Here is a 27309-nt window from a genome sequence, read left to right on the forward strand (position 1 = left end):
GACCGGACACAAGCATCCTGGGCCGGTTTCCAGCTAACAGCCCTCATCAGCTAGCTAGCTTGAATCCAGTGGCAAAGTGAGCAAGGGACCCACGTCTGGGAATAACACTGCCAACTTAGGGTGAAGAAAGCAAACACAAGGAGATGATGGACGGGGGCTGAAACTTTTCAGACACTCACCCCCAGTTAGAGATCTGGTTGAATTCATCATTATTCTTTAGCTCACTTCGCCAACCTAGTTCAGACACAGCTATATGCAAATCAGTCTTGACCCTTTACCTCATGGGAACAGTCCAGTCCGAACAGCCAAGCCATGTCTTCCCTGGACCGGAAACAAGCATCTTGGGACCGGTTTCAGGCAAACAGCCCTCATCCACCAGGCTAGCTTGAATCCAGTGGCAAAGTGAGCAAGGGACCCACATCTGGGCATACCCTGCCAACTTAGGGCAAAGAAAGCAAACACAAGGAGATGATGGACGGAACGCTGAAACTTTTCAGACACTCACCCCCAGTCACAGATCTGGGTTGAATCCATCATGGGAACAGTCCAGTCCGAACTGCCAGTGCCAATCCATTTCTTCCCTGGACCAGAAACAACCGTAGTGGGACCGGTTTTGGGCTAACAGCCCTCATCATCCAGTTTTAGAGCTCCGTCCATCATCTCTTTCTGTTTGCTTTGTTCACCCTAAGTAGGCAGGGTATGCCCAGACGTGGGTCCCTTGCTCACTTTGCCACTGGATTCAAGCTAGCCTGGCTGATAAAGGGTGTTACCCAGAAACTGGTCCCAGGATGCTTGTTTCTAGTTCAGGGAAGACCTGGCTTGGCAGTTCAGGCTGGACTGTTACCATGAGGCACAGGGTCAAGACTGATTTGCATATAGCTGGGTCTGATCTGAGGTGGCGAAGTGAGCTAAAAAATGATGTTGGATTCAACCCAGATCTGTGCCTGGGGCTGAGCGCCTAAAAAGTTTCAACACTCTGTCCATCATCTCCTTGTGTTTGCCATGTTGATATATATACAGACATTTTCGTTGTGACAATCAGCTGAGAGAGTACAGATATTAAATTTCAGAATTGCCCAAAAAGGGTCAGATTGAAAAAATATTCCCAGTATCGTTAAGGCAATCCTAGACAAATACTTAAATCCTACACTGCAGTGCATGACAGCAGACCCCTTCATGTGATGGATGGTCTGGTGTGACATATCCTGGACAATGCATCAAATTGCCAGTAACCTACCTCATCATCAGGACGAGGCCCAAGATCACACAGGCACCTAGAAGCATATGCTATGGAGTGGCTTACTCAGCTACACACTAGTTTCTTTTCTGTCATTAGTCAGTGATAAATCCTCTCACTGTTCCCTTTGAGTCTCTTCATGGCATGTTTTGCCTATATCCTTCAGGGCAAGGAAGCTTAAAGATGGAAAAGAGGGATTCCTGTAAGATAAAATGTTGTCCTGAACTAGGGAATGCTACGGAGACCTTTCGCTTCTAAGTGTACTTTACTAGTTAGACATTCAGATAATCAAAGGATAAATGTAAAAAAGAGCAGAAAGGGTACAGTCGTTGGTTACCCAGTTTAAGGGATGTAATAGGAGTTAAGAAAGGTCCAGTCACCTGAGTGGCAGGGGCAACAGGTGTGACTCACACATGGAGAACAGTGTGCCCAGAGAGCTGCAAAACCTGCAACCAGCTGGAGAGAGTCCCTGAGATGAGCACCATTAGAAAACATGCACACTAGAGAAGCTGAAAGAAGCTGAAATACCTGAAAGCTGTGGTGTACTCTTACTGGAGACCTGACGTAGGATTTGAAACAACACTGGAAGAATGCTAAGGTAGAGAAGGAAGCATGCATTCGGAATATGGTCCAACCAGGCTCTGGCGGGAGCCTCAGCTGCAGCATGGCCCAGAAGTGGGGGTGGCAGAGGCAGCACAGTGAGACCTGCTGGCACTCGTGATCCAGCATGTCACTGCTGCCCAGGTAACTAGAGCGGAGGGCAGAGATGATATGTGGGCCTGATAGTGCCTGGCACCACAGGGCAGATGCTGCTGCTGCTGTCCCTGCATCACATGCTCTTCTTTCTCCGCTCTCTTATCACTGTGGAGGCAGTTAGAGAGGTGGTGGTATACCTGACAGTGAGGGAGAAAAATTCCTGTTGGATGATCGAAGATGTGATTGACACTATATTATTGACTGTTGTGCATGGGATAAAAGAAAAAAATAATCCACTAGAAATTCGTAGCAAACATCGCGTCATACAAATTCAATCATTCAGCCAGTTTCCCCCAGATTTGTTTCCCTATCTGCTGTTTCCTATATCCTTTACAGATATAAAGACTGAACATCTGGCCCTCCACATTTCGACAGGCAGGGGCTCTCTATTAACCCAATTAGGAGCAATACATAATCGGGCCACAGCAGCTGATACAATTGCCAGATACCGTCCTTCCTTCAACAGTTGATTAGGCTGACTCTCATCTATTATACCAAGCAACATCAATGAGGGTGTACAAAAAACAGATGTGCCAATAGTATCAGTCAGAAAATGCTTTAGCCCCTCGATTAACGGTCCGAGTTTAGGGCGCACAAAAAGCACATGAAGAATCTCCGCCTGTACACCCCCACAGTGTTTGCATTTACTATCCGCTTGTCCACCCCATTTAGTTACCATTGCGGGGGTATAGTTCAGGTTGAAAATAGTTTTATAGTGATGCGCCCGAATAGTCAAAGGAAGTAAAATCTTATCTGCCATGTCAATCGAGTCCTGAAGTGAAACTATTTACATTGCATTCCATTTTTGGGTCTGGAGCTCCAGATCAACTAATTGAGCCTCCAGAAGCCAGTCATATAACACCCCGATTTTGTTTTTCCTGCAAATCGCATCGATTAGGGGAGTCTTTATCATCTTGCCCAATAAATTCTTCTTTCTAATCATAAAATCCCGGACTTGTAAAAACTTTAAAAAATCAGATTGTGAAAGCCTAAAATTATTTTGTAATTCTGAAAAGGAGCTGATTTGTGGGTTGCCTGGTCTGCTTACTCCTTTGGACCTCCATCTTCCCATCACTGTATCTAATAAAATAGAGGGGAATAATAGAAGAAGCTGATGTTGGTGTATAGTAACAGATTAACCCCAATTGAAGAGATTGCTTAACTAGCTTCCAGACTTTGTAGGTGGCTATCAGTACCTTCTATCTAGTCTTTTTATGGTAACTAGGATCCACATTCTTCAATAGGCATCTCTTTGCTGCTGTCCCCAGCAACATTTGATATATGGATGTGGCCTCAGCTTTGTCTATAGTGTCCTCGCCCATTATAAAAATGCCCATATTCTGTAGAATAGAGGCCCAATAGTAGAGTGTAAAATTGGGGATAGCCCAGTCCCCCCGATTTTAAGGAGGGTCATGTACTTCATGGCTCTTCGAGGTTTTTTCCGACTCCAAATAAAGCTCGAGCAGATCGCCTGTAATCTTTGAAGCTGATTCTTATTAAGTTCAAAATGCACCGTTGGAAAAAAATATTGCACTTCTGGCAAAATACACATTTTTAAAACATTGCATCTTCCAACCAGTGATAAATGCAAACATTCGACTTTGTCGAGCTACCTTTTAATTTTCCAAAGAAGAGATAGCCAGTTTACCTCTAACAATTTATCGATATAAGATCTTATTTTAATCCCCAAGTATGCTGCCTCATTAACCTCCCTTGGGTACTCTATAGATGCTTGTTCAGTACAGGCAATCTGTGTTTTAGTTGCGTTTAGTTTATATCCTGATACAAACCCAAACTGTTTGGCCACCCTCTCGATTTCAACTAGTGCCATGACAGGTTCTAGAGTAACAATGCCTATGTCATCAGCATATGCAAATACCCAAATCTCTGCATGTCAATGAAAAATAGACTTGATACTCTTATTGCGTTCCAAAACATTAAAAAAGGGTCAATATATAAAGCAATAGAAGAGGGAGCAGTGGCTACTTTGTCTTGTACTTCTAAAAATAGAGAGTGAGTCTGATTGAAAACAATTGAACACATTTTTGCGGTGGGCATTCTATACATGGCCCTAACTGCCATTATAAACCCATCGAGAAACCCTTGCCAGCGCATCACTGCCTAAAGAAAACCCCAGGAGACGCGGTCAAACGCCTTCTAGCCTGGTCAAATAGTGTCATCACCCGTTTTATATGATTGAACATGCCTCTTCTTAGGATAAAGCCATTTTGCCTGCATGAAACCAAAGGGGTGATGACCTTGGCTAGGCGACTGGCCAAGATCTTTGCATAAATCTTGCCATCGCAATTCAGCAAGGATAGAGGTCTGTATGAGCCTGGCAGCATGGGTGGTTTGTGCCTCTTTCAAAAGATAACAATATTTGCCAGATCCCAAGAAGGAGGAGCCAGACCATGCTGAGCAGCTAAAAAGGTACTCAGCATATCATTGCGTAATTCCAAGAAGAAGATAATATTAACCTCGAGAGAAAGCTTAACCGGGCCAACTGACTTGCCCTGTGCCAGTGAACAGATCCCATCCCATATATCCTCCAGCGAGAATGGGGCATCTAGGAGCGCTTGGTCTACCTCAATAAGCTTACTGCTGTCTCCATCACCAAAGATTTCCTCATAGCCCTCTCTAGAGCTTACCAATCCTTCTGTATAACGTTCCTTATAGAAGTCCTTGAAAACAGACAGAATCGCCAATGGTGTTTCCACTGATCTGCCGGAAAGGTCCTTAATAGCGGCTATACTCCTCCCCACCTCTTTTTGCCTGACCCATCTGGCTAGAAATGTACCAGTGGTTTTGCCATATTCATAACATTCTCTTTTGTACAATGAATATTTACCAGTGACCTCCAAACTCCAGTGCTGGCTGATTTTAGCATTACAAAAAATAACCAGCTCCTGCGCCTCAGAGATATCCTGATTATTTTTTAGTCCCTTAATGAGCCTAAGTTCAGCCTGGACAAGCTTACTGCTGTCTCCATCACCAAAGATTTCCTCATAGCCCTCTCTAGAGCTTACCAATCCTTCTGTATAACGTTCCTTATAGAAGTCCTTGAAAACAGACAGAATCGCCAATGGTGTTTCCACTGATCTGCCGGAAAGGTCCTTAATAGCGGCTATACTCCTCCCCACCTCTTTTTGCCTGACCCATCTGGCTAGAAATGTACCAGTGGTTTTGCCATATTCATAACATTCTCTTTTGTACAATGAATATTTACCAGTGACCTCCAAACTCCAGTGCTGGCTGATTTTAGCATTACAAAAAATAACCAGCTCCTGCGCCTCAGAGATATCCTGATTATTTTTTAGTCCCTTAATGAGCCTAAGTTCAGCCTGGACAAGCTTACTGCTGTCTCCATCACCAAAGATTTCCTCATAGCCCTCTCTAGAGCTTACCAATCCTTCTGTATAACGTTCCTTATAGAAGTCCTTGAAAACAGACAGAATCGCCAATGGTGTTTCCACTAATCTGCCGGAAGGGTCCTTAATAGTGGCTATACTCCTCCCCACCTCTTTTTGCCTGACCCATCTGGCTAGAAATGTACCAGTGGTCTTGCCATATTCATAACATTCTCTTTTGTACAATGAATATTTACCAGTGACCTCCAAACTCCAGTGCTGGCTGATTTTAGCATTACAAAAAATAACCAGCTCCTGCGCCTCAGAGATATCCTGATTATTTTTTAGTCCCTTAATGAGCCTAAGTTCAGCCTGGACAAGCTTACTGCTGTCTCCATCACCAAAGATTTCCTCATAGCCCTCTCTAGAGCTTACCAATCCTTCTGTATAACGTTCCTTATAGAAGTCCTTGAAAACAGACAGAATCGCCAATGGTGTTTCCACTAATCTGCCGGAAGGGTCCTTAATAGTGGCTATACTCCTCCCCACCTCTTTTTGCCTGACCCATCTGGCTAGAAATGTACCAGTGGTCTTGCCATATTCATAACATTCTATTTTGTTCAATGAATATTTACCAGTGACCTCCAAACTCCAGTGCTGGCTGATTTTAGCATTACAAAAAATAACCAGCTCCTGCGCCTCAGAGATATCCTGATTATTTTTTAGTACCTTAATGAGCCTAAGTTCAGCCTGGACAAGATCGTCCACTAGTCCCTGAATAACTCTCTTTTTCTGCTTCTGTAAGAACACTCCGGATCGCCAACCGACCCATGCCCCCACCACGTCTTTAACAAGGCCGACTCCGTCATCGCACCCCAACTCCGGGACATCATCAACTGCTCCTTCAACACCGCCACCTTCCCGGAGAGCTGGAAGCATGCCGAACTCAGCGCCCTCCTGAAGAAACCATCAGCAGACCCCACCGACCTCAAGAACTACCGCCCCATCTCGCTCCTCCCGTTTCCTGCCAAAGTCATCGAGAAGACCGTCAACAGACAGCTTGCCCCCTTCCTCGAGACGAACGGATCCCTCGACCCCTCGCAGTCCGGCTTCCGAGCCAACCATAGCACCGAGACCACCCTCATCGCAGCCACTGACGACATCCGAGCCCTGCTCGACAACGGGGAAACAGCTGCCCTTATCCTCCTGGACCTCTCCACAGCGTTCGATACTGTCTGCCACCGCACCCTAGTACAACGCCTCAACAACATCGGAATCCAAGAGAAGGCACTGGAGTGGATCATCTCGTTCCTCGCCGGAAGAACCCAGAGAGTCCGCCTCCCCCCGTTCAGATCCAAGGCCACCGAAGTCATCTGCGGCGTACCACAAGGATCATCACTCAGCCCCACCCTCTTCAACGTCTACATGAGCCCCCTCGCAGCCATCGCACGCCAACACAACCTCAACATCATCTCCTACGCTGACGACACTCAGCTGATCCATTCCCTCACCAACGACCCAGCCGCCGCCAGAACCAACCTACACGAAGGGATGAAAGACATAGCCGAGTGGATGATGAACAGCCGCCTGAAACTGAACTCAGACAAGATGGAAGTCCTCATCCTTGGATCATCACCCTCTGCCTGGGACGACTCCTGGTGGCCCCCTGCCCTGGGCAGCGCACCCAAACCAACGGACCACGCACGCAACCTGGGCTTCATCCTGGACTCCTCCCTCTCGATGACCAGACAAGTCAATGCCGTCTCATCATCGTGTTTCAACATCTTACGCATGCTCCGAAAGATCTTCCGATGGATCCCCACCGAAACCAGGAAGACGGTCACTTAGGCACTCGTCACCAATCGACTGGACTACGGAAACACCCTCTACACCGGAACCACAGCCAAACTGCAGAAAAGACTCCAACGCATCCAGAACGCCTCCGCACGACTCATCCTAGACATCCCCCGACACAGCCACATCTCCGGACACCTGAGAGACCTGCACTGGCTCCCCGTCAGCAAGAGAATCATGTTCCGACTCCTCACCCACGCACACAAGGCCCTCCACGATCTGGGCCCCAGGTACCTCAACAACCGCGTGACCTTCTAGACTCCCACCCGCCAGCTATGATCAACCAGCCACGCCCTCGCCGCCGTTCCACGCATTCGAAGAGCCACCATGGGAGGAAGATCCTTCTCCTACCTGGCAGCCAAGACTTGGAACTCCCTCCCCATCCACCTCTGTCTTACCCAAGACCACCTCTCCTTCAAGAAGCAACTCAAGACCTGGCTGTTCGAGCAGTAGCGGACCCCTCTCCCCCAAGCGCCTTGAGACCCTGCGGGTGAGCAGCGCGCTATACAAATTTCTTGATTGATTGATTGATTGAGCCCGCAGCTAAAAACCTCCCCCCAGATTCCAGCTTTTAAAGCATCCCAAACAATCGGGCTAGCAGCTGTATTATGATTGAGTTGGAAGAACTGTGTTAACCAATCTCGAAAGTGGCTGACAAAGGTTGTATCAAGTAGCAACTTTCTGTCAAAGCTGAAAGAGCCTTGAGATCTGATAAATCCAGCCAGCAAAACGTCAAGTATCAAAGGGTTATGATCTGAAAAGACTTTCGGAAAGGAGTTTACCTTGGCCCCAGCCACATGGGTAGAGGACATAAAAAAATAGTCCAACCTATACAATTTATTAGGCGGAGAAGTATAAAAAGTGAACCCAGGTTCAGGGTGCCTATGTTTCGCCCAAACATCTATAAGCCATGTTCTAGAGCTAAGCGCCGTAGTGCCCTATAGACTATAGCGGAGGGCAGGGATGCTGTGTGAGACGTATAGTGCCTGGCACCACAAGGCAAATACGGCTGCTGTTGTCCCTGCATCACATGCTCGTTTCTCTCCGGTCTCTTTTCACTGTGGAGGCAATTAGAGAGGCCGTGGTATAGCATGCCAGTGAGGGAAAAAAGTTCCTGGTAGGATGATCGAAGATGTGATTGACACTGTCTCAAACGAATTGATGAAGAGTTATTACCCAAAGAGGGCTATCGTTGCAGAGAGATCAAAAGCCTACTCTTATTTTAAGCATTATTTCAGTAGACTGCTTCCCTGTCAAGTCAACGTAAAAAAAACATTGTGTGCAAGTGCAATGTGTCTTCGTGTGGAACAGCACACATCTCTGAACATTTTTCATCATGTTCTGAGATCTCTGTTTGCAAAATGTACATTTATTGTGCGTTCATTTTCATATTTATTACTAGATAATAGTATGAAAGTCTACGGTAAACAGCAATGGAAGAGAAGGAAGAGGTATAGTCCAACTTTTAAGCAAAGTTAATGTCTATAATGTATGTAGTTCTTTTAATATTAATGTAATGATGAACAACAAGGAAATCTGTTATCTTCCCCTATTATAGAGTTGATGGAGAGGGCAGAGGAAATCATATTCAGGCATAATTGTTGGTAAATACGAAATAGTATTTTTGCTTTTTCTCAGTTTATTTTCAATAGAAAATATTACTGCTTGAAACTCTGCCATTGTTGTGTAGATGATTTTAACTTGTTAGAATGATTGAGTGTAGTACTCTAGAAACTTTTGCTCACCTTACACATGAAATACAAAACACTCTTAGTGTGAAGGTCAAAGGAGCGCGTACACAGCCAGGGCTGGTTTGATACAAAAGTGTATACGAAACTAAAGTTTACCCTTCGCAGACCAGAAAGGGATAGAAATGAAATAAGGGAGTGTAGGAGGGAGTACAACCAGGTCCTAAAAAAATGCAAAATGGAGCTAAAAGATAATTTGTGGGCTACTCTGTATGAATCATCGCTGAGTAAAGATAGTGCCACATTTTGGCATGCAGTTAATGCTCCTTCCTTTACAGTTTCCAACAAACCATCGCTAGAGGTCTCCATGGATGAAAGGCAAAGGATGGATTTCTTTTGAAAAGTCTATAATCAGCACCCGGGCGAGGACTGTACAAACTCCCTTTGTAGTCCACTGGGAACTATTACCCATGAAATATCTCCCATAGATCTCCATTTCACTTTTGACGAAGTTATTAGTGCAATCAATTTGAGTAAGAGTGGCAAGGCTCCTGGCCCAGATGGTGTGCCTATTAAACTTTTAAAATCCAACTTGTCCCTTTGGGCTCCTCTACTAACACAGGTACTGCACGCATGCTGCTCGGACAGTTTTATTAAGACCTGGTCTGAGTCAATAATAGTACCCATATTTAAGAAGGGCGACCGGCACAATCCAGCTTGCTACCGACCAATCTCCTTATTGAATTCTTTGGTAAAGGTAGCAGGGCAGATCGTCTTAAATCAGCTTCAAGATTGGGCAGAAGACAAAAACATTCTGTCAAATGTACAATATGGTTTTAGGCAGGGGTTGGGTACCATGGAGCAAGGCCTTAATCTTAGCATCTTGATAGGGAAATACATGCGAGCCAAAAAAGGGAGACTCTATTTAGCGCTTGTTGATCTTACAGCTGCTTTTGACTGTGTTATACACAACAAACTCTGGGTCGTTTTAACAGATATGGGGGTGGATCCCCCACTGATCCAGTTTTTGAGGCAGCTGTATAGTGTGGCGACAGCTAGGGTCCACTATGGAACCAGGGGGGAATGCACTGCACCGTTCACCGTGGAAAGAATGTCAGACAAGGCTGTGTCCTAGCACCATTTGTATTTACATTATACACAAATGGTCTGGAACAAGCAATGGTGGAGAAGATCCAGGATACTCCACAAAAAACAATCACCCTACAGCCACCCTTTTGTATAAGGACGATGCTGTGCTGATGGCCCATACATAATTGGGTCTCCAAAAGGCACGTCTTACCTATACTCATGGGCGTGCACAGGGGAGGGCAAGGGGCTGCGCTTGCCCCCCCTGTATCTCTGGTCCCATTCCTTTTGGTCCATAATGTTCAAGATTACAGCAGGCTGTTCCCCTGTGAGAAGCCCCAGGAGTTTAAATGTTCTCTCACTTGGGGCCTCTTGCACTTGTCTTTGAACTCTAGAGGCTGCAGCAGCCCCTCCCCGACCTCGAGCAGACTGTGGACAGGCCCATTGTCATTCTCTCTGCTGCTGATCATCACATAAAGAATGACAATGGGCCGTCTGCATTAAACGTGCCTTGAAGGCGAGTGATGAAGTTAAAATGTTGCCCCCCCTGGAAGGCGAGTGATGAAGTTAACATTTCCCCCCCCTGGAAACATTTCTGCGGATGCCCATGCCTATACTGCATACGTGGATAATCTGGATTTGAGACTAAATGCTTCTAAAACCTATATAATGAAGTGTGGGAAGGGTAGTTCAAAATGTAGGAGTATGTTTATAGGGGGCAGTAGGGTGAAATCAACCAAGACATTCTCATACTTAGGTATTTTATTTAATTCCAAGGGGTCCTGGAATCAGGCTGTCAAAAGCAGGAGTTTGCTTTTAGGAAATTCACGACATCATTAGCCAATTTTGCAAAGAAATTGGGCAGAAGGCCACCAGTTCTGCTCTTGCAAACCCAACAATCAAAATGTGTCAGTATAGCCATCCATGGGGCGGGTTTGTGGGGACTTCGATATACCCATCTGATCCAGAAGGGTGAAAATGCCTTTTTAAAGTTTCTTCTGGCTGTCCCGGGGAGCACTTTGGTTTACAATTGCTACACTGAACTGGGTGTTTCGTACATTTCCGACATTATTAAAGTTCAGCCTGCTCTTCTATGGCACAGGATCTGGACCTCCCCTAGAACTGTTCTCAACCGCGTTATCATTAGGGACAGCATGAAGTTGGATCAGGCCACCAAGATCTCCTGGTTACAAAAAACTTAATGTATGATCTCGGCTACCCAGACTACTATAACTTTCCTGAATCCATAAATTCTCTCTCCAGGAAGGAGTTCAAAAGAATATGTATGACACACCTGGAGGCAAATAGATTCACTCTAGAAGTAAGTAAACCATCAGTATAATCGCACCAACTGATCTTAACCCCCTATATTCAGCCATATATACAGTACACTTTAAGTGGGTATTATAAATTTGTACTGACTCGTTTTAGATTTGGGATTTTTCATCCCATCATAAGCTTTCCTGAAATAAACAATTGGCCGGATAAGTTATGCAGTTGCCCATGAGATAATCAGTCGCAGCATTCATGTGGTTTTATTCTGTAAATTTTATAAAAGGCAAAGAAGGAGATGGATCCTACCAATTTTAAGACTAGGGGATGGACACAGTGCAGACCGGCGTTCTTATTTTTGCAATTTTTAGACAATTAATGTTTTACTAAAGCAATTGCAATTTTTTTTAAAAGCACTGCGAAAGTGAAAAAGTCTATTTCGATTTAAATTTTACACGGGTACGTGTATTTGAAACTCTGTGATGAATTTAAATCTGTGAGACATTGGTTTAACTGTGGTTTATGATATCAATTGCACTTTCTTAAAAAATATCTTTGTGTGAGATGCTTTCTTTTTAACCTTTGTGTATACTTTTGTGATTTTACATGTATAAAATCGAATAAATCTAGTTTTGTACTGTTGGAAGTACTCTCACAATTTCTAATTCTCCAAACATGTGACTTTCTCCATTGTCATATGAAATACATAGATATTGCGCTGTTGGGCATCTGTAATCACGGCCCCCTGCCCAACCCGCCCAAGCTCCCCCAAATATTGCAATATGGATAAGCAAATTTTGAAGCATGAAATTATTAAATCTTGCGGCACAGAATACAATATTTGTGGATTTTTTATCCTTACTTAAGCACTTTGCGTCTAATTTGTATGTTTCTATGGAGGGAAGTCTGTCGCAACAATAACGGAGATGCCTCCTTGCCAACATAATATCTGCCCACCTGATTTAGAGTAAGGTGGACCATAGATATGATGACAGCAGAGACTACTCTCTTGCCGCCATGGTCAAACCCAATGTCCTCCCACCTAATTTATGTGGGCAGACAGGCGAAGGGGGTGTTGTTTTTTATTTTCAAAAAGAGAATTTCAATTTAAAATTGTCTTTTTGAATAAAAAAAACGTTGTAAGTTTACTGTACAGCTCTGTCATGTTGACGGAGCCATACGGTAAAGTTGCAATGCATTGACAGGAACGGCTGTGACTGGGGTTTCTGCTGATGCTAGAAATGTCTGCTTGACCAGCGGACATTCGGCTGTCCCTCTGACTGGATTGGACCATAATTAATGGGCCTCTGTTGTGCAAAGATTTTGATGATAGCCAGACCTGGAATTGGATGCGGACTGCATCCACTTAAAGTGTAGTGGAACTCTACCTTCTTTACTTTAGTTGTTGTTACATTTCTAATGGCTGTGTTTGGTGTTCTAATAATGTTTATTTATCTTGAAGGTCAGATGATCACCTCTGACAGGTTTTCATATTAATTGGACCTTAATTAAATTGGCCATGCCTTGAACATGACTCAGGTATTTTAGATTGACCCAGCCATACGATACCAGTACCATGGCATATCATTCTAGCAACTAGGATATTTAATATTTTGGCACAAAGATTTAAATGAGCTTTTAAATGAAATATGAAACGATATAGGCGTCATTTCCTAGAAAAATATTTGAGGAAGATTTGAATCTGATGTCATTTCTCTTGGTGTATGATTTGTGGTGGGAGGTTTTACAGGGGTGCACACTGCGCCAGGTATCCAGTGATTCACTTCCAGCAGACATCATTTTCTGCAACATAAAAAATATTGATCCGCACACCATGGCAGACCCATGCAGTGCTTAATTTGTAGGGGGAAAAGCGCTGCTTTCATTAAAAGGGCAGTATTGCTTTCACCTCACCACACGTACTGCACTTTATTTACATGTATAAGTAAAAAAAGAGATTTTGGAAGCCTTCTACTTTCTTGCTGTAGAAAATTATTTTTTAAGTAATATTGGTTTCCTTTTCACTTTCATCACTTTGACAGCTCTCAGATTTGTGGCATTTGAATGTTTGCCTGAACTCTGAATCTCCCTGCCGATTTGAGGGACTTACTGAATCTCAATTCAGAGATATGAGGAACCACAGAAAAACTGTGCAAAGTAATGAGGGTGTTGGAAAAGGTGGACTAAATAGATTATTCTCTGCAAGGGGAGTATGGCATTGTATGAGGATTCATCGAGCTACACCACAAGCATGTATGGAAAAAGAGTGTAAGCCATTTGGGATGGCAGCATCTCAAAAAACACGTTAAAATAACCTGTTAGATCATTCTGTGAATAGCATCCTTACTGACATCAAAACTGCTCTAATCTTCTGCAGTTGGAAAGGAACTTGGGGCCCCATTAGGATTGCGGGTGGATCGCCACCACTGGATGGCCCCCTATCACCCCCACTATATTACTATAGCAAGGGGCTCCGTGGCGGACGGTACGACTGTCTGCCGGTTTACCGCTGGTCGGATATACGACCGGGCGGGAAAGGGCCTGAATATTGTGGCAGTGCCTTGCAGGCACCGCCAGCCATATTATGTTGGGGCAAATTTCATGCCTTTCCGTGGCGGAAACTCCGCTATGGAAAGGCATGCAGTATTTGCTACAGGGGCCCGTTGCTGGTGGGGGTCTGCACTTGGGGGTACCTATGGTACCCCTTAACATTGTCATGGACAAGGTGGCAGGCACCTCGTGGTGCCTGTCACGTTTTGCATGCCAATGCACATAGGCCAATCACAACATTGTGGCGGGCGGTTCTGTGAGCACCGCCCGCCACAATGTTGTGAATACGGGTTGCCACCGCCACGGTGATGGTGCCATCCTAATTGATGGTGCGGAACCGCCGCACCACTGGCGGCCGGTCCCGGCAACGCTAGGGTGGTGGACAGGCAGGAGTCCGCCTGCCATCCTAATGGGGCCCATGGTGATTTATCTCTTCAAAGACCAGTATCTCCATACTCTGCAAGGCGTCATTGTTTTTGGCCTATTTCTAATCTACCTTTATTCGTGCAATTGGGCTCTCGCCCATTGTTCAGCTTTTCTCTCAGTATCATTTTAAAGGTTTTGGGGCTCTGGACAGGAAATTTTTAGGGGCCCCTGTTCAGAACAACTTTGAAGTCAATTACCCATTTTCAACTTTTTTCTACTTTAACGCCTCACAATAGCAAACAATTATGAGTTAAAAGTTGAAGCAATGTTGACCAGCAAAGAATCCATGGCCAAGCATTCTGTGTCATAGTAATTTATGACAGATATAGTACTGGAAATTGACTAGTTGTTGATCAACACCCTGTGTTCCCAACTACTTCTAAGAGGCCTTCCTTTTATGGGCTGAGATGAAGAATTTAAACTAAGATTTTTCATCTATTTTCTATGACTTCATGTGGGTTCAAGACTGTGCCACGTAACTTTTTATAGTACCGCTGGGGTTAAAGGTCCTATAGTACTACTATCTGGGATGTATCTATACCTAAGCATACAGTGAAAGTTTGCCAGTGTTCCCTCCTAAGACCTGCTGAGAACAAGTACTTGCGAAAGCAGATACATTTTGTGGAAATGGACATAGGTGCAAATAGCCAATTAATAGCATGGTGAAAAAAACGTAGATGCCAATTTCAAAACTGTCGAAGAGGGAACACTCTGATAATGCTTTCAACCCTTGAAGCATCATTCACCAGGTTTACTTCATCATCGTACAAGGAAAGGAAAATATGAAGTACTGAAATTACATAAATTGTACTGTCTTAACAATGACCTTGTGACATTAGACAACCAGCCATAGAATAGAACAGGTACTTGTGGTCTACCATGTAGAGCACTATTGAAAGTTTTGAATGGTGGTACCTGCATGCTGCTAAACAAGCTGTTGATTGAAGTCTCTTCTTCATCTGCACTGTTCCGTACTTCTTCGATTAATGCTTTCAGGAGAACAATAGCTTCACGGGTAGATGTTTGTAGTTCTTTCACTGCCTAATTGAATAGATACATACAGCAATCATTAGTTCCATCACATATCTCGCAATGAATAGGTTTACTTGTAACAACATCTAAAAGATATACATACATACATACATATATATATATTTTTATTTAAATATGGGTGTTTTCTTTCAAACTAAGTGTACTTACATCATAAAATCTGCATACATTTTCAGTCAGTTGTGTGATCATGACAGAGTTCCTTCGTTATATTTTATCAAATTTTGCATCCAGTTTTGCCTTCCACTTCCATTATTTCATATACAGATAAAAACCAAAATATGTATCCATTTTAAATACCCTATCTGCATATGATGACTTCATTTTTAGGATTTATGATACATAGCATTGTAGCATTTGATATTTTTGCCTTTTTGAAAATTATTATATGTTATGAATTTTTTATAAATGATGTACATATGGCAAAAATGTAAATAAAACGTGGTTGAAAATACTGTTATGAGTGCTTATAAAAGGGTCTAGCAGCCCGAGACGACCACCAGCGTGAAGCTCCGGTAAACCTGACTCTTCATGCTACAGCAACCGTCAGTGCAGATTAGCAACATGAGATCTGCCGTTGCACTACTGCAACGACCATCCGTGACACTTGACCCACTCTTCATGCTACAGCAACAACAGGCCACACTGCCTGGCCAGCTCTTTGCACTACAGCGACCATCCGCGACACTCTCCTTGCTCCTCATGGCTCTTCTTCTGCCAATGGAACTTTTCCCTCTGGACTTCAGTGGGACTAACCTGGTCCCTTTATTGGGGCCATGCTCCATCACTGTCGGCCTGAACTTGTGACTTTCCTCTGGTGTAGCACAATCAGATGACCGCGAGTGGCAATTTGTAATTTTACTATTTGTTTAAATTGGTATGGGATTTTTATTGTATTATGTTTTGACTTTATTTTGTTTATGTGCTGCAGGAATACCTAAAGCAGTGCCACTAAATTAAACCTGAATGATTTGTGCCAAGCTACCAGAGGGTTAAGTACAGGTTAATTTAGCGACTTTTGTGGTTCACCCGGACAAGGATTGTGGTTGTTGTTTGAGAAGGGTATTCACCACCCTCAACCAATTACGCAATTTCTTACAGTATTGCACATGAAAGATGCTAAGCTGCCATTTGCCATTAAGTCTTGATACTGCAAATGTTTTTGTCAACATATTCTGGCAGTGCCTATTTGAGCTATGGAAAATGGAAAGCATTTTGGAGAAGTGTTCCTTAGCAGTGCACTGGTGTCATACACAGGCTTGGTACCACAATATGCCATTGCCATGAGAGGTCAAAGTGATTTGGCTGACGGTTTCCCACCCAGTTGTAAGATGTGGATGCGAGCCTGCCTCACTACTAGGGGTGGGCGGAATTGGAGGAATGTATTATTTCCGCGTTACACTTATAATGCGGAATTACTGATAAATTCAGCCACTACGCTGGCAGAATTGATCAGCACTGGTGTCCAGGCATAGAATTTGACAAGAGTACAGTCAGATAGAGCACACTTTGGTGACAGTTCTACTTATTGCCGCTAAGCACATGCACGCCAGTCACTTTGCAGCTTCCATTTCTTTCAGGTGGACACCAATTCGGCATTGGCAACAGGCTTCCCTCAGAAACAAGGTGCTCAGTAAATAGACTGAATATTGCCACTTGTGTTGTTGGAAGCCAGGCTCACTTCAGAGACAGAAATGTAGCAACAAAACAAACCAATACACAGTATCAGGGGCACTTGCAGTGCCTTGGGCCAAAGATAATCTCAAATAGTTTATACACGAATCTTAGTCAAGGGTGCAGTCTGTGGGGACTTTTAGCGCATGAATAACTGGCATGAAGTTGTTATTCCAATCATATGAAAATAATTATAAAAATTATTATACTGGCCTATAATATAGCTACACACTTTTCTCACCACTAATACAATATATTTCCGCCTTTAAGGCAGGTTGAGCACTGCGCCAATCCCTGTTTGTGGGTCTTCAAACCAGAGTCCCTAGCACTCCTCTTTTCCTCCCACAAGTTTCTGGAGTCTTGCCTTCCTCTGCATATTCTACACCATCCTATTGGTTGTTCACAAATCAGTTATAGTTGTGTTTGTTCACATGGGCTGTAGCCGCAAGAGGCCTCCGGTGAGTCCTTTGTGAGTGAGACTATGCCATGCATGGATAGAAATAAGTCTTCCAACCACGGCAACTCAAGCATACACCATATGTAATTTGTGAAATAAGCAGTCAGTACAATGAGCTAATGTGCATATTGAGTTAGGGCGTTACTGGCACTTTGTGATTAAATGCGAACGAGCAAATGCTTAAATGGGTGAGTGAGAAGTCAATGGGAGTTGTCACCAATGTGCGGTTTCTTACTGAACCTATCATTTTTTTCGCTGAGTGCTTAAAATATTACAAAGCGCTCTGTGCTGCTACAACCCAAGGTTTGAGTAATACAAATACGTTTGCTATTATTTAACTTGCATTCCTCTGAGCTGGCCTGCATGTTTAAATAACTGTTGGTTTTTAAAAAAACAACCAATACGACAATTATTTTTCGTCTTCCAAACCAAAAGGTACCAAATAGGAAAGGAAGCCTAAACAAGTCTCATTCTAAACCAGAGCTGCTTTGACAGAAAAAGCACACATCCGTTTGCCCTTCCAGTGTCTCAAGAGGCTCCGCCTTCCCTGGACGGGCGCCTGTTTGTAGCGTCTAGAGTCGTCTCTCATAGACTGCTGTGGTCTTGGAGGTGAAGCCGTCTCTCGTTGACCCTTATCACTGAGTGCCTCTCGTGTTAGTCTCGGGTTTGGAGAGGCTGCGGCATTTCCTTTTGGAATTGGGCGGGGGGCACTGGATATAGCTCTGGAAGACATCTGGGCCCACGTGACGCTTTATGTTCCCAGAGGGGGACTAGGGCCAGGCCCTTGGGTTTCCCTTTGGGGGCACAGCTCAACCTCTTGGCCACTCAGAGGGTCACCTCTCCGAAGTCCAGTCCAACCAAGTCGGGTTTGAGAAGGCAAGGTGGCTGAGCTGCGAACAAAGGGATCAGAGCTTTCCAGACCATGTTGCCCAGTGCTCCTATAAGTCCCGTGGTCGCAAGCAGTGTTTAAGGCACACTTGCAGCACTCCACTGCCTCGTGTTATTGAGCCTCCATCTCCTCTGGCAAAGCCCGCAGCTGCTCGGGTAAAACAGCAAGATGCAGACGTTCTAGATTCAACTCCCCCCTTCACACAGGACACACAGCAACTGCACACACTGCGGCCTATGCTCAGGTCCGCAGTCTCTCAGAAGAACCCGGTGTAGTGTAAAATGTAGGGTTGGGTGGAACTCCGCGGAATCTTGCAGAGTTTTATATGTAACTCTGTGAAATTCCACAAAATGAAACTCAGCGAGTTGCCCCCACCCCTACCGACTACCAGAAAATAAAGAATAATTGTAAAGAGGTGGTTGTGGATGAAAGTGGGCCGCAGAATCTACACAGAGACAACACCTACCATAACATAATTTTGGCCAGCACAGTACATAAACCATTAATCCAGGTTTATTCCCATTAACAATGTCATGTCACACAACTCACCCTGAGTCTCGTAAGGCAAGATGGAGTGTAAGAGAGTTTCAGCCATTGGCATTGGGGCTGCCCACCTGCATTTGCCTCACATTAGCTAATGCATTCAATTTGGCTGGCTACAGCCTGGACCACTGCATTGCCTCTTCTCACTTCCAGTGTGGCTGGTTGTGTGGTGCCAAACCTAGACACTGCAACTGATTTTGGCAGTCTTTTATTGCATGTCTCATGGTGCTTAGTCTGGGATCCCCCATACAAAGACCCCCGTTACCAAAAGCCTGCGGCCACCTCTGTTGCCTGCTGATGCAGGGATGGTGAACGGCAACCCCCTTACTTCCACATCCACAGAGCGCAGGGTGCAGTTAGTCCAACCAGGTATTAAGGTTGAGAAGGCATGTTTTGGCACAAACTAAATGTAATAAAATGTGATGTATATAAACCCAGTGTTAGACTGTTAATCTTTTACAATGTTTTTAGTACTCACATATAAAAACATATATGAGTGTGGTCCTGTACGCAGCTGTTTGACCCTAATTTAGATGATTCACTTTAGTTTTAGTTTTAAAGAAAAAGTGGTTTCTTGCTGTAACCTTTCAAAGTACTCATGTAGTCTAAGGCAACTGAATCCAAAGTTCAAGATATTAGTGCTTTGGTACCTCTATTCCTTAAGTTGAAAGGCAGACCCCTCTTGGCTAAATCAGGGTGGAGAAGGGAGAGCCATGCCTGAGCAGCAGAGTGTAAAGAGTGCCCAGTTTGACTATAAGCGGATGATGAGTGGGCCCTGCCCAGTCTTGAGTGCTGTAGATGGAGAGAGAAAAGCACTGCCTAACTGCCTGCACCATGGCCATGGTGTAAGGAGTGTCCTGTCTACCATGCGAAGGGTGAAGATGGGAAGTCCTGTTTGATGGAGTCAGGGTGTAGAAATATGAAGAAGGAAGAGCCCTGTCTGAATGTAGAAATGTGAAGAAGGAAGAGTTCTGCATGGCTGCAGAAAGGGTAATAAGGAAGAGCCCTGTCTGACTGCAGTAACGTGAAGAAGAAAAAAACACAGGACTTTAGGAAAGTGAAGAAGGGGGAGTGATGTAAGACTGCAACAGGGTGAAAAGGAGAAATTCAAGCCCAATGAAGGCAAGGCCTTGCCTGAATACAGCAGAGGGAGAGGCTTGTTTGACTTCAGAATGGTGAAAAGGATGAGTGCTGCTTGGCTAAAGAAGGGTGAAGTAGGGAGAGTGCTGTCTGACTGCAACAGGGCGAAAAGGGAGAATTCAAGGTAAATGAAGCCCAATGAAGGCAAGGCCTTTTCTGAATGCAGCAGAGGGAGAGGCTTGTTTGACTTCAGAATGGTGAAAATGGTGAGTGCTGCTTGGCTAAAGAAGGGTGAAGTAGGGAGAGTGCTGTCTGACTGCAACAGGGCGAAAAGGGAGAATTCAAGGTAAATGAAGCCCAATGAAGGCAAGGCCTTTTCTGAATGCAGCAGAGGGAGAGGCTTGTTTGACTTCAGAATGGTGAAAAGGGTGAGTGCAGCCTGGCTAAAGAAGGGTGAAATAGGGAGAGTGCTATCTGAATAATGGTGTAAGAGGAGCCCTCTCTGTCTACAGCAGAGTGAAGAAGGAGAAGCTGATGTATTACTCTGAGGAGAGGTTCAACTTTGTCTGATTGTTTTTTCTAGCACAGAAAGCAGCTGGCTGCATCTACGCTTGTAGTGGAACGATGCCAGAGGTTGAAGTGGGTGACCTCAATAGTGGCAATGAGGAGACACTTTTCAGAAACATTTACTAAAACTTTTATTTAAACAAATGAAGGATTAGTGTCTCCCAAATCTGTGCAGCTCCAAATTGTTACTGAGTACTATCCTACATTTTGGTGTGTGTTATGCTGCACTACAGTATCTAGAAAACATCTTTCAAATGTATATACTATGAAACAAAGCAGCTGTGTTTCCTTGACATAATGGATACACAATTAATTATCATAAAATACTATGTCCCCACAGTAAAATTCTTTGATTTTGTTCTTGCGTGATACACACATTAGGACTCATACAGAAAGGCATTTTTGGCCATATACATACATTTATTATGAAAATATCCCCATTTACGCATTCCTGAACTTCACTGAGGGATTCCTGGTAGGCATATATGGTTTCAGTACAGCGGGTTTCACCATCATAACTGCAGACCAATCCACAGTAGTAAATCCCATGCAGGGGGCGGGAAATGGGTCTTATAAAGTGTGGTTTGTCTTGTAAGTTTGGGAACACCCACAAACTAATACTTTTGTCAGCATTCCCAAACTCCAATGTGACCGATCCCACCCTGGGAATGTTCAAACATTTATCCCAGCCAAAAGCGAAAGTAACTTCTCTTGCAGCATGGATGGGAAGAAGACCATTTACCCCCAGAAGTTGGTGGGGTGGATGGGAAGGGCCTTCTCGTTGGACAAGAATGTTTCCCTAGAAAAGAATCAAAAAGACAAAAATGGGCATTTACACAGCGCATACCATTACCCCATTGGTAATTCTACAACATGAAGAATTATACACAGGGTAATAGGAGCCCAGGGTTTAATGTCACAGGGTAGATGTCACATGACATCTCCAGTATTTTTCTTTTTCTTTTGTAGCTTGTAGAGCGCACAGCTACCTCCAACGGAGGTGTCCAGGCGCTAATTGCGGAGTACAGGAAGAGGAAGCGAACTGCCAATAAGTTTCCGAGCTAAGGGAGGTTAAAAAAACAGGTTTTTAGGAGTTTGCGAAAGGGAAATTCCGAGATGGCGTTCCTAATGGTCTCAGGTAGGGAATTCCATATGTGGGCCGTTCTTACCGTAAAGGATCGGCCACCTACTCTGGCTTTTTTATAGCGGGGGTAACCAGAAGTATTTGGTGATTAGATCTCAGGGTCCTTGTCTGATGGTATTTGCGGAGTCAGTATACTCCAGGATACCTACATCTGTGACAACTTTCCTGAGGTACTACTGGGAATGCACATGAATTGTAAAAAGTAGTAAATCTGCACCTTCATCCAAGCATTTCTATAACAGTGCACTTTTTTGACTTTATTCGTGACTTAGCTCCATTATGTCTAACTCTGCATCTTACAGACTGTAAGATCCTTCCTCTGAAATGACTAGCAGTTAACATGTCATCTAGTAAGCATGTTTCCAGGTCCGTCGGAGCAGTAGGATTCATAATTAGGAACAAAAAGGATCACCAATTCTACAACCCTCTTGCATTAGGCCTAAACCATTGCATATTTTATACGGGAACACAAATAATTGTATCAAACAAATCATTTATCTTTTCATTATCGCAGGAAGTGTTAAAAGGATCTTTACATCACTTACCATGACAGCCTGGTCCAATTTCTCACAGCCCTGAATATATGCTGTTTCAATGTCAATACAGTGAGCGCGGCTTTCCCTAGAGGTGTCAAATACAAAGAATATTCAATAAATTCGTAACTTTATCTATCAATATTCCCAGTTGCTCTTCCAAATAACAGAAATATTCCCAGCTATTGTTTTCACGCACAGACTCTATAATGAAGACTGCCACAATCATTTAGCAACATAAATCTATATTACAACCTCAGCAAATCAAGTTTCTCACAGTTATCCATCTACATGTCAAGGTAAGAAGAAATAACTCAAAATAAAGTTCAAATAATTATGCAGAAATGTATAAGAAAATTTGGAGAACATTTGCAAAGTTCGCATAAAGAGAATTTCATGATTTTTGCTAGGATAATTTCATGTTCACCCTGGCTAAACATAATCATATAAATGGAGCAATACGGTGATCAAGGAGGTGTCAATATATTTTGAATTCTATCCATAATAACAAGGTAATCAAACCATACGTCAGATCAAGAGATTTTATATGGCCACAGTACTAACATGTGATCTGCAATATACTGCTAATAACCTTCCTCCTGTGCAATAATGTTTGTAGATGTAAGGCATTACCCACACCCAACTATCCGGAGAATTGGCATGCCTCCCCAGTACACAAATACCTGGTGCTCTGCCCAAAACACCCAAGTAGCTGGGGTCCCTCCCTTTCCCAACTTCACAAATCTTGTCCTACCCTCAAACAATAAATGATTTTTATCTTGTTCCCTCCTAAGTTCACGAATGAAAATCCTGTTAGGAGAGGAAGGACATTTCATTGAATGGCAGCACGTGGCAGGAATGTTGTAACATCAAAAAACAAATGCAATAGCTATAGCTTTTGAAAGAAAAAATCAGCAACTAATTTCATTAATGCAGATTACAGCTAACAAAATAACACTTAAGGAAAATTGAGATGTTGGGGGGTACTGAAAATCCTCCAGTTTATGAATTTCCTCCACAATACTTTCCCTGTGGTTGGAAGAAATTCATCCAATGGTTTATTCTCCATGTGTAGACTTTCCTCCAGTAGTTAAAGAAATTTCAGTGCCCTCCAAACAAAAAAAAAGGCTATTATTATCATGGTCAGGTTCCTGTTGTATCCTTTTAAATGTATTGTTTGTAATTAAGTCAGGTCTAATGTTGTGGTTCTGTTTCCCTGGTGTTGGCTGTTGCCCAGTTGAGCATTCCCTTCTGGATTCTCTGCTGGACAGCAGTGTCACCAGCAGCTCCTTCCTACTCTTCGTGGGTTTTATCTGTTATATAAACTTTTATCCAAATAATAAATCTTACATTTTGAACACATCATTGAGTGCTTGTTTACATGTTGCCTTCTGACACTACATACATTTGCCAACAATCAGAAATTGGAGACGCACCTTTGCAAAATAAACCCACCTAAGGAAACCATTTTGTTATTGGATTGATCAACAGGACAAGTAGGGTGCAGAACCTTACAGACCGTAAGGCAAAGGTATTTCAAACTATAAGTGTTTATTAAAAATAGTGAGAAATAAGGCCTCACCGTTAGAGTTCGTTTCCTTGACACACAACACTGTGTATCTTAGCGTATGTCTTCAGCGCTAGCTCTTGCGCGCACAGCCGATTTCAATATGCACGTCAGGATACAACACATATACGTCAAACAAAGAAATCTGGGTCTTAAAAGGACTAGACCTCTTTCAGGCTACCGTTGCAGGAAATAGGAGCAGTAGACACGCAAAGGATATGAGCATTGAAGCCCAAAAGTCTAATGTGAACAATATAAATTGAAGGAAGTCATTAAAAAAAAATGTCAAAATTTTTATGGAAAGGCACAGAGGCCAATATTATGCATGTCTCTTTAATTGCCAACTCACAGTGGCAACTAAAAAACAATGAAAAGAACTTCGAATAGTAAACTTTAACATTCTAATGTCTTTTTAATCCTGTGTGTGGCAGCCATCTTCCTTCTTTGTTGCTGCTCACTGCTGAGATAAGTTTGCATTTTAATCCTGCTTACTTTTGTGTGAAAGGTGCTGTTTTGTGTGTGTTCAAGTGTGATGTGTAAGTTGGGTTATGCTTGATTGATTAGAAATTTATTTTAGAGCTCTCTATGTGAAATTTGAATCTATATTTTTCAATCCTTACCAAGATGGCAGAATACATTTTTACAAATAAGATAATTGCTAGCGAGGCCTCAATTTTTATCATTTTGGGCCCTCAAAGCGTTTTTCCAGGGCAAGCGTGACCGTTGTTGCTCGCGTATTTTTCCCGATGCGAGAGTATAGCTGTTTTCTGCAGGCTTCTCTCTCCAATGGACAGATTTAGCCTCTGGTTCTTTGTTTGCATCGCAGAGAGAGAGGCATTTGAGAGGCATTTGAGGCATTTCAAGCACGGGAGAGCGACCGTTTGTCGGCATCTCTCCCACTGTGAATATTTAATCCGGACAAGTGCGCGCGTACGCTCTCTTACTTTTAAGCGTATCATGTTACGCGCTCATCTTGGTTAATAATAAAGAAGAGTGTATTCTAACATATTCCCACTTTCCCGATAGGAAGAGCAGACACAAAGGTCTTTTTCTGCTTGTAGGACACTGTAGGACGTCACCTGATGCGGCGGCAATTTTAGGTTGGTTCTTCTTAGGGAAATTAAATACAGTTTTGTCAGCCATCTTCTGGACTAGGAAAAGAGGCTGAGAGACCGTTTTTTTTCAGTCAGACTGTGGCAATCAGAAGGGCAACAGCATATTGGTGTTGGTCTGGAGTTGTTCTGTTAGAGGAAGGTACATTTTTGGTGTAAAGGCTTGACTCTTTTGAGATTGATATTGTTTTTATAAAAAATAATTGGTGACTTTTGTTCGACGTTAGGACTGATGGAGCAAAATAAAGATAATGATGGTACTGTGGAAGTGAGAGTACAGGAATGTGTTGAAAAGGCTGTCTCTGCATTGGCGTCACAGTTGGGAAAGAAACTGGACGACTGTATTGATAAGTTAGAAGGGAGATTTGGTAATAGAGTTAACAACGTTCAAATCTGGTCAGTTGAAGAGGTATTTGATGACACCTCTGCAAGTGGAAGTGGAAAGAAGGTTACCCAGAAGAGAAAACATCTGGGAAAAGACAAGATTATAAAAGATAAAGGGGCCTTTAATCAGAAAGGCGTTAGGAATTCAACTCGTAAGGAGTTGAGTGATCAGGCTATAAAGGCCACTACAGGGGATCGCAGAGCTATCATCTGCAATGAGTTCTCAATTAGTGGGGATATCATAATTTCATGCTCATCAGAGTTTGAGTCCTCGGAGGAAGAGAATGATAGAAGGAAGAGAGTTAAAAAAGAGAGAAACAAGACTACTTTGGATCAGGTCATGGATCATTTAGGTTAGCTTATGTTTGACCCTAACACTATCCAGCACCCACTCTCTCCTCAATCCGTCCCAGCCAAACATGTGGCACAGTGTTTTGAATACTGGATTTGAAAAGAAATGCCAAAGGAGGTTAGGACTAGACTCCGCTCAGAGTGTCTGGGACCGTTCTTAACAAATAAGGTGGCTTACACACCTGAATTGGATGCAAAAATGCTGACCTTAAACAAGCATTGGCATAGCCAATAGGTCTTGCCTTTGGGACCTTATAAGTGTTATGAAATAGATATTGACTTTGCCTATGTCTTTAAGCTGTGCTGTACAAAAGTCTGCAACATGCTTAAAAGTTATAATAAAGAACTGTCAGAAGCATGTTTGTTAACTTATATAGGACCAAGAAAGCATTATGTACAACTGAACGACCATATTAAAAAAGTATTAACAATAAATAATGACTTGAGGTTGTTTTTGTTCTTTCATTGCTGGCAACTTCTATCTGCCTGTCCCAATGGTTGCTCATTATGGTTTTTTTTTTGTTATCGGGGGGGGGGGGCATAAATAACAGGAGGGTGAAGGTTGGGAAATAGTACCTGTATAACAGTCATGGAGAGAGTCAGTTAGTAAGTCAGTCAGTCAGTGACAGAGTCAGTTAGTTAGTTAGTCAGTGAGAGAGAGTGAGAGAGTCAATCCGTCAGTCAGTCAGTGAGAGAGTCAGTCAGTAAGTCAGTGAGAGAGTTAGTCAGTCGGTGAGAGAGAGTGAGAGTCAGTCAGTGAGAGAGTCAGTTTGTGAGAGAAAGTCCGTCAATGAGAGAGAGAGTCACAGAGTCAGTCAGTGAGAGAGAGAGAGAGCCAGAGAATCAGAAAGTGAGAGAGAGAGAGCGAGGCAGACAGTGAGCGAGTGAGAGTATCAGTCAGTGAGTCAGTCAGTCAGTATGAGGGTCAGTCAGTCAGTGAGAGAGCCAGTCAGACAGTGAGAGAGAGAGAGACAGTCAGTTAGTGAGAGAGTGAGAGTCAGTCAGTCAGCGAGTCTGTCAGTCAGTGATAGAGTCAGTCAGTCAGTGAGAGAGAGAGTCAGTCAGTCAGAGAGAGAGAGTGAGCGAGTCAGTCAGTCAGTGAGAGAGTCAGTCAGTCAGTCAGAGAGAGTGAGAGAGAGTCAGTCAGTCAGTGAGAGAGAGAGTGAGTTAGTGAGTGAGAGATTCAGTCAGACAGTGAGTCACTCAGTCAGTGAGAGAGTCAGTACGTCAGTCAGTGAGTCAGTGAGAGAGTCAGTTAGTCAGTGAGAGAGACAGATTTAGTCAATGAGAGAGAGAGTCAGAGTCAGTCAGTGAGAGAGAGGTGTCAGTCAGTGAGAGAGAGAGTCAGACAGTCAGTCAGTGAGAGAGTCAGTCAGTCAGTGAGAGAGAGAGTGAGAGAATTTGTCAGACAGTGAGAGAGAGAGTGAGTAAGTCAGTCAGTGAGTGAGAGAGTCAGTCAGTTAGTCAGTCAGTCAGTGAGAGTTAGTCAGTCAATGAGAGAGTGAGAGTCAGTCAGTCTGTCAGTCAGTGAGAGAGTCAGTCAGTGAGACAGTGAGAGAGTCAGTCAGTGAGATAGAGTGAGTCAGTCAGTGAGAGAGAGAGTTGGTCAATGAGAGAGAGAGAGCCAGAGAGTCAGTCAGTGAGAGAGTCAGTCAGTGAGCGAGAGAAAGAGTCAAACAGTCAGTCAGTCAGTCAATCAATGAGAGAGTCAGTCAGCGAGAGAGAGAGTCAGTCAGTGAGAG

The 27309-nt window shown here is 43.6% G+C and overlaps 1 protein-coding gene across 1 annotated transcript in view; it reads right to left on the reverse strand.

Moving 5' to 3' along the window:
* The window catches only part of RNF207 (ring finger protein 207), a 664007-nt gene that overhangs the window by 386128 nt on the left and 250570 nt on the right, over positions 1–27309 (reverse strand). The window contains exons 6-7 of the mRNA XM_078642621.1: positions 22166–22241; positions 15132–15257 (exon numbers count right to left, since the gene is read on the reverse strand). Of these exons, the coding sequence (XP_078498747.1) occupies positions 15132–15257; positions 22166–22241 (202 nt within the window). The remainder of the gene's footprint in view (positions 1–15131; positions 15258–22165; positions 22242–27309) is intronic.

This window comes from Lissotriton helveticus, chromosome 5_1 (genome assembly GCF_964261635.1).
Source record: "Lissotriton helveticus chromosome 5_1, aLisHel1.1, whole genome shotgun sequence".
NCBI classification, from domain to species: Eukaryota; Metazoa; Chordata; class Amphibia; order Caudata; family Salamandridae; genus Lissotriton; species Lissotriton helveticus.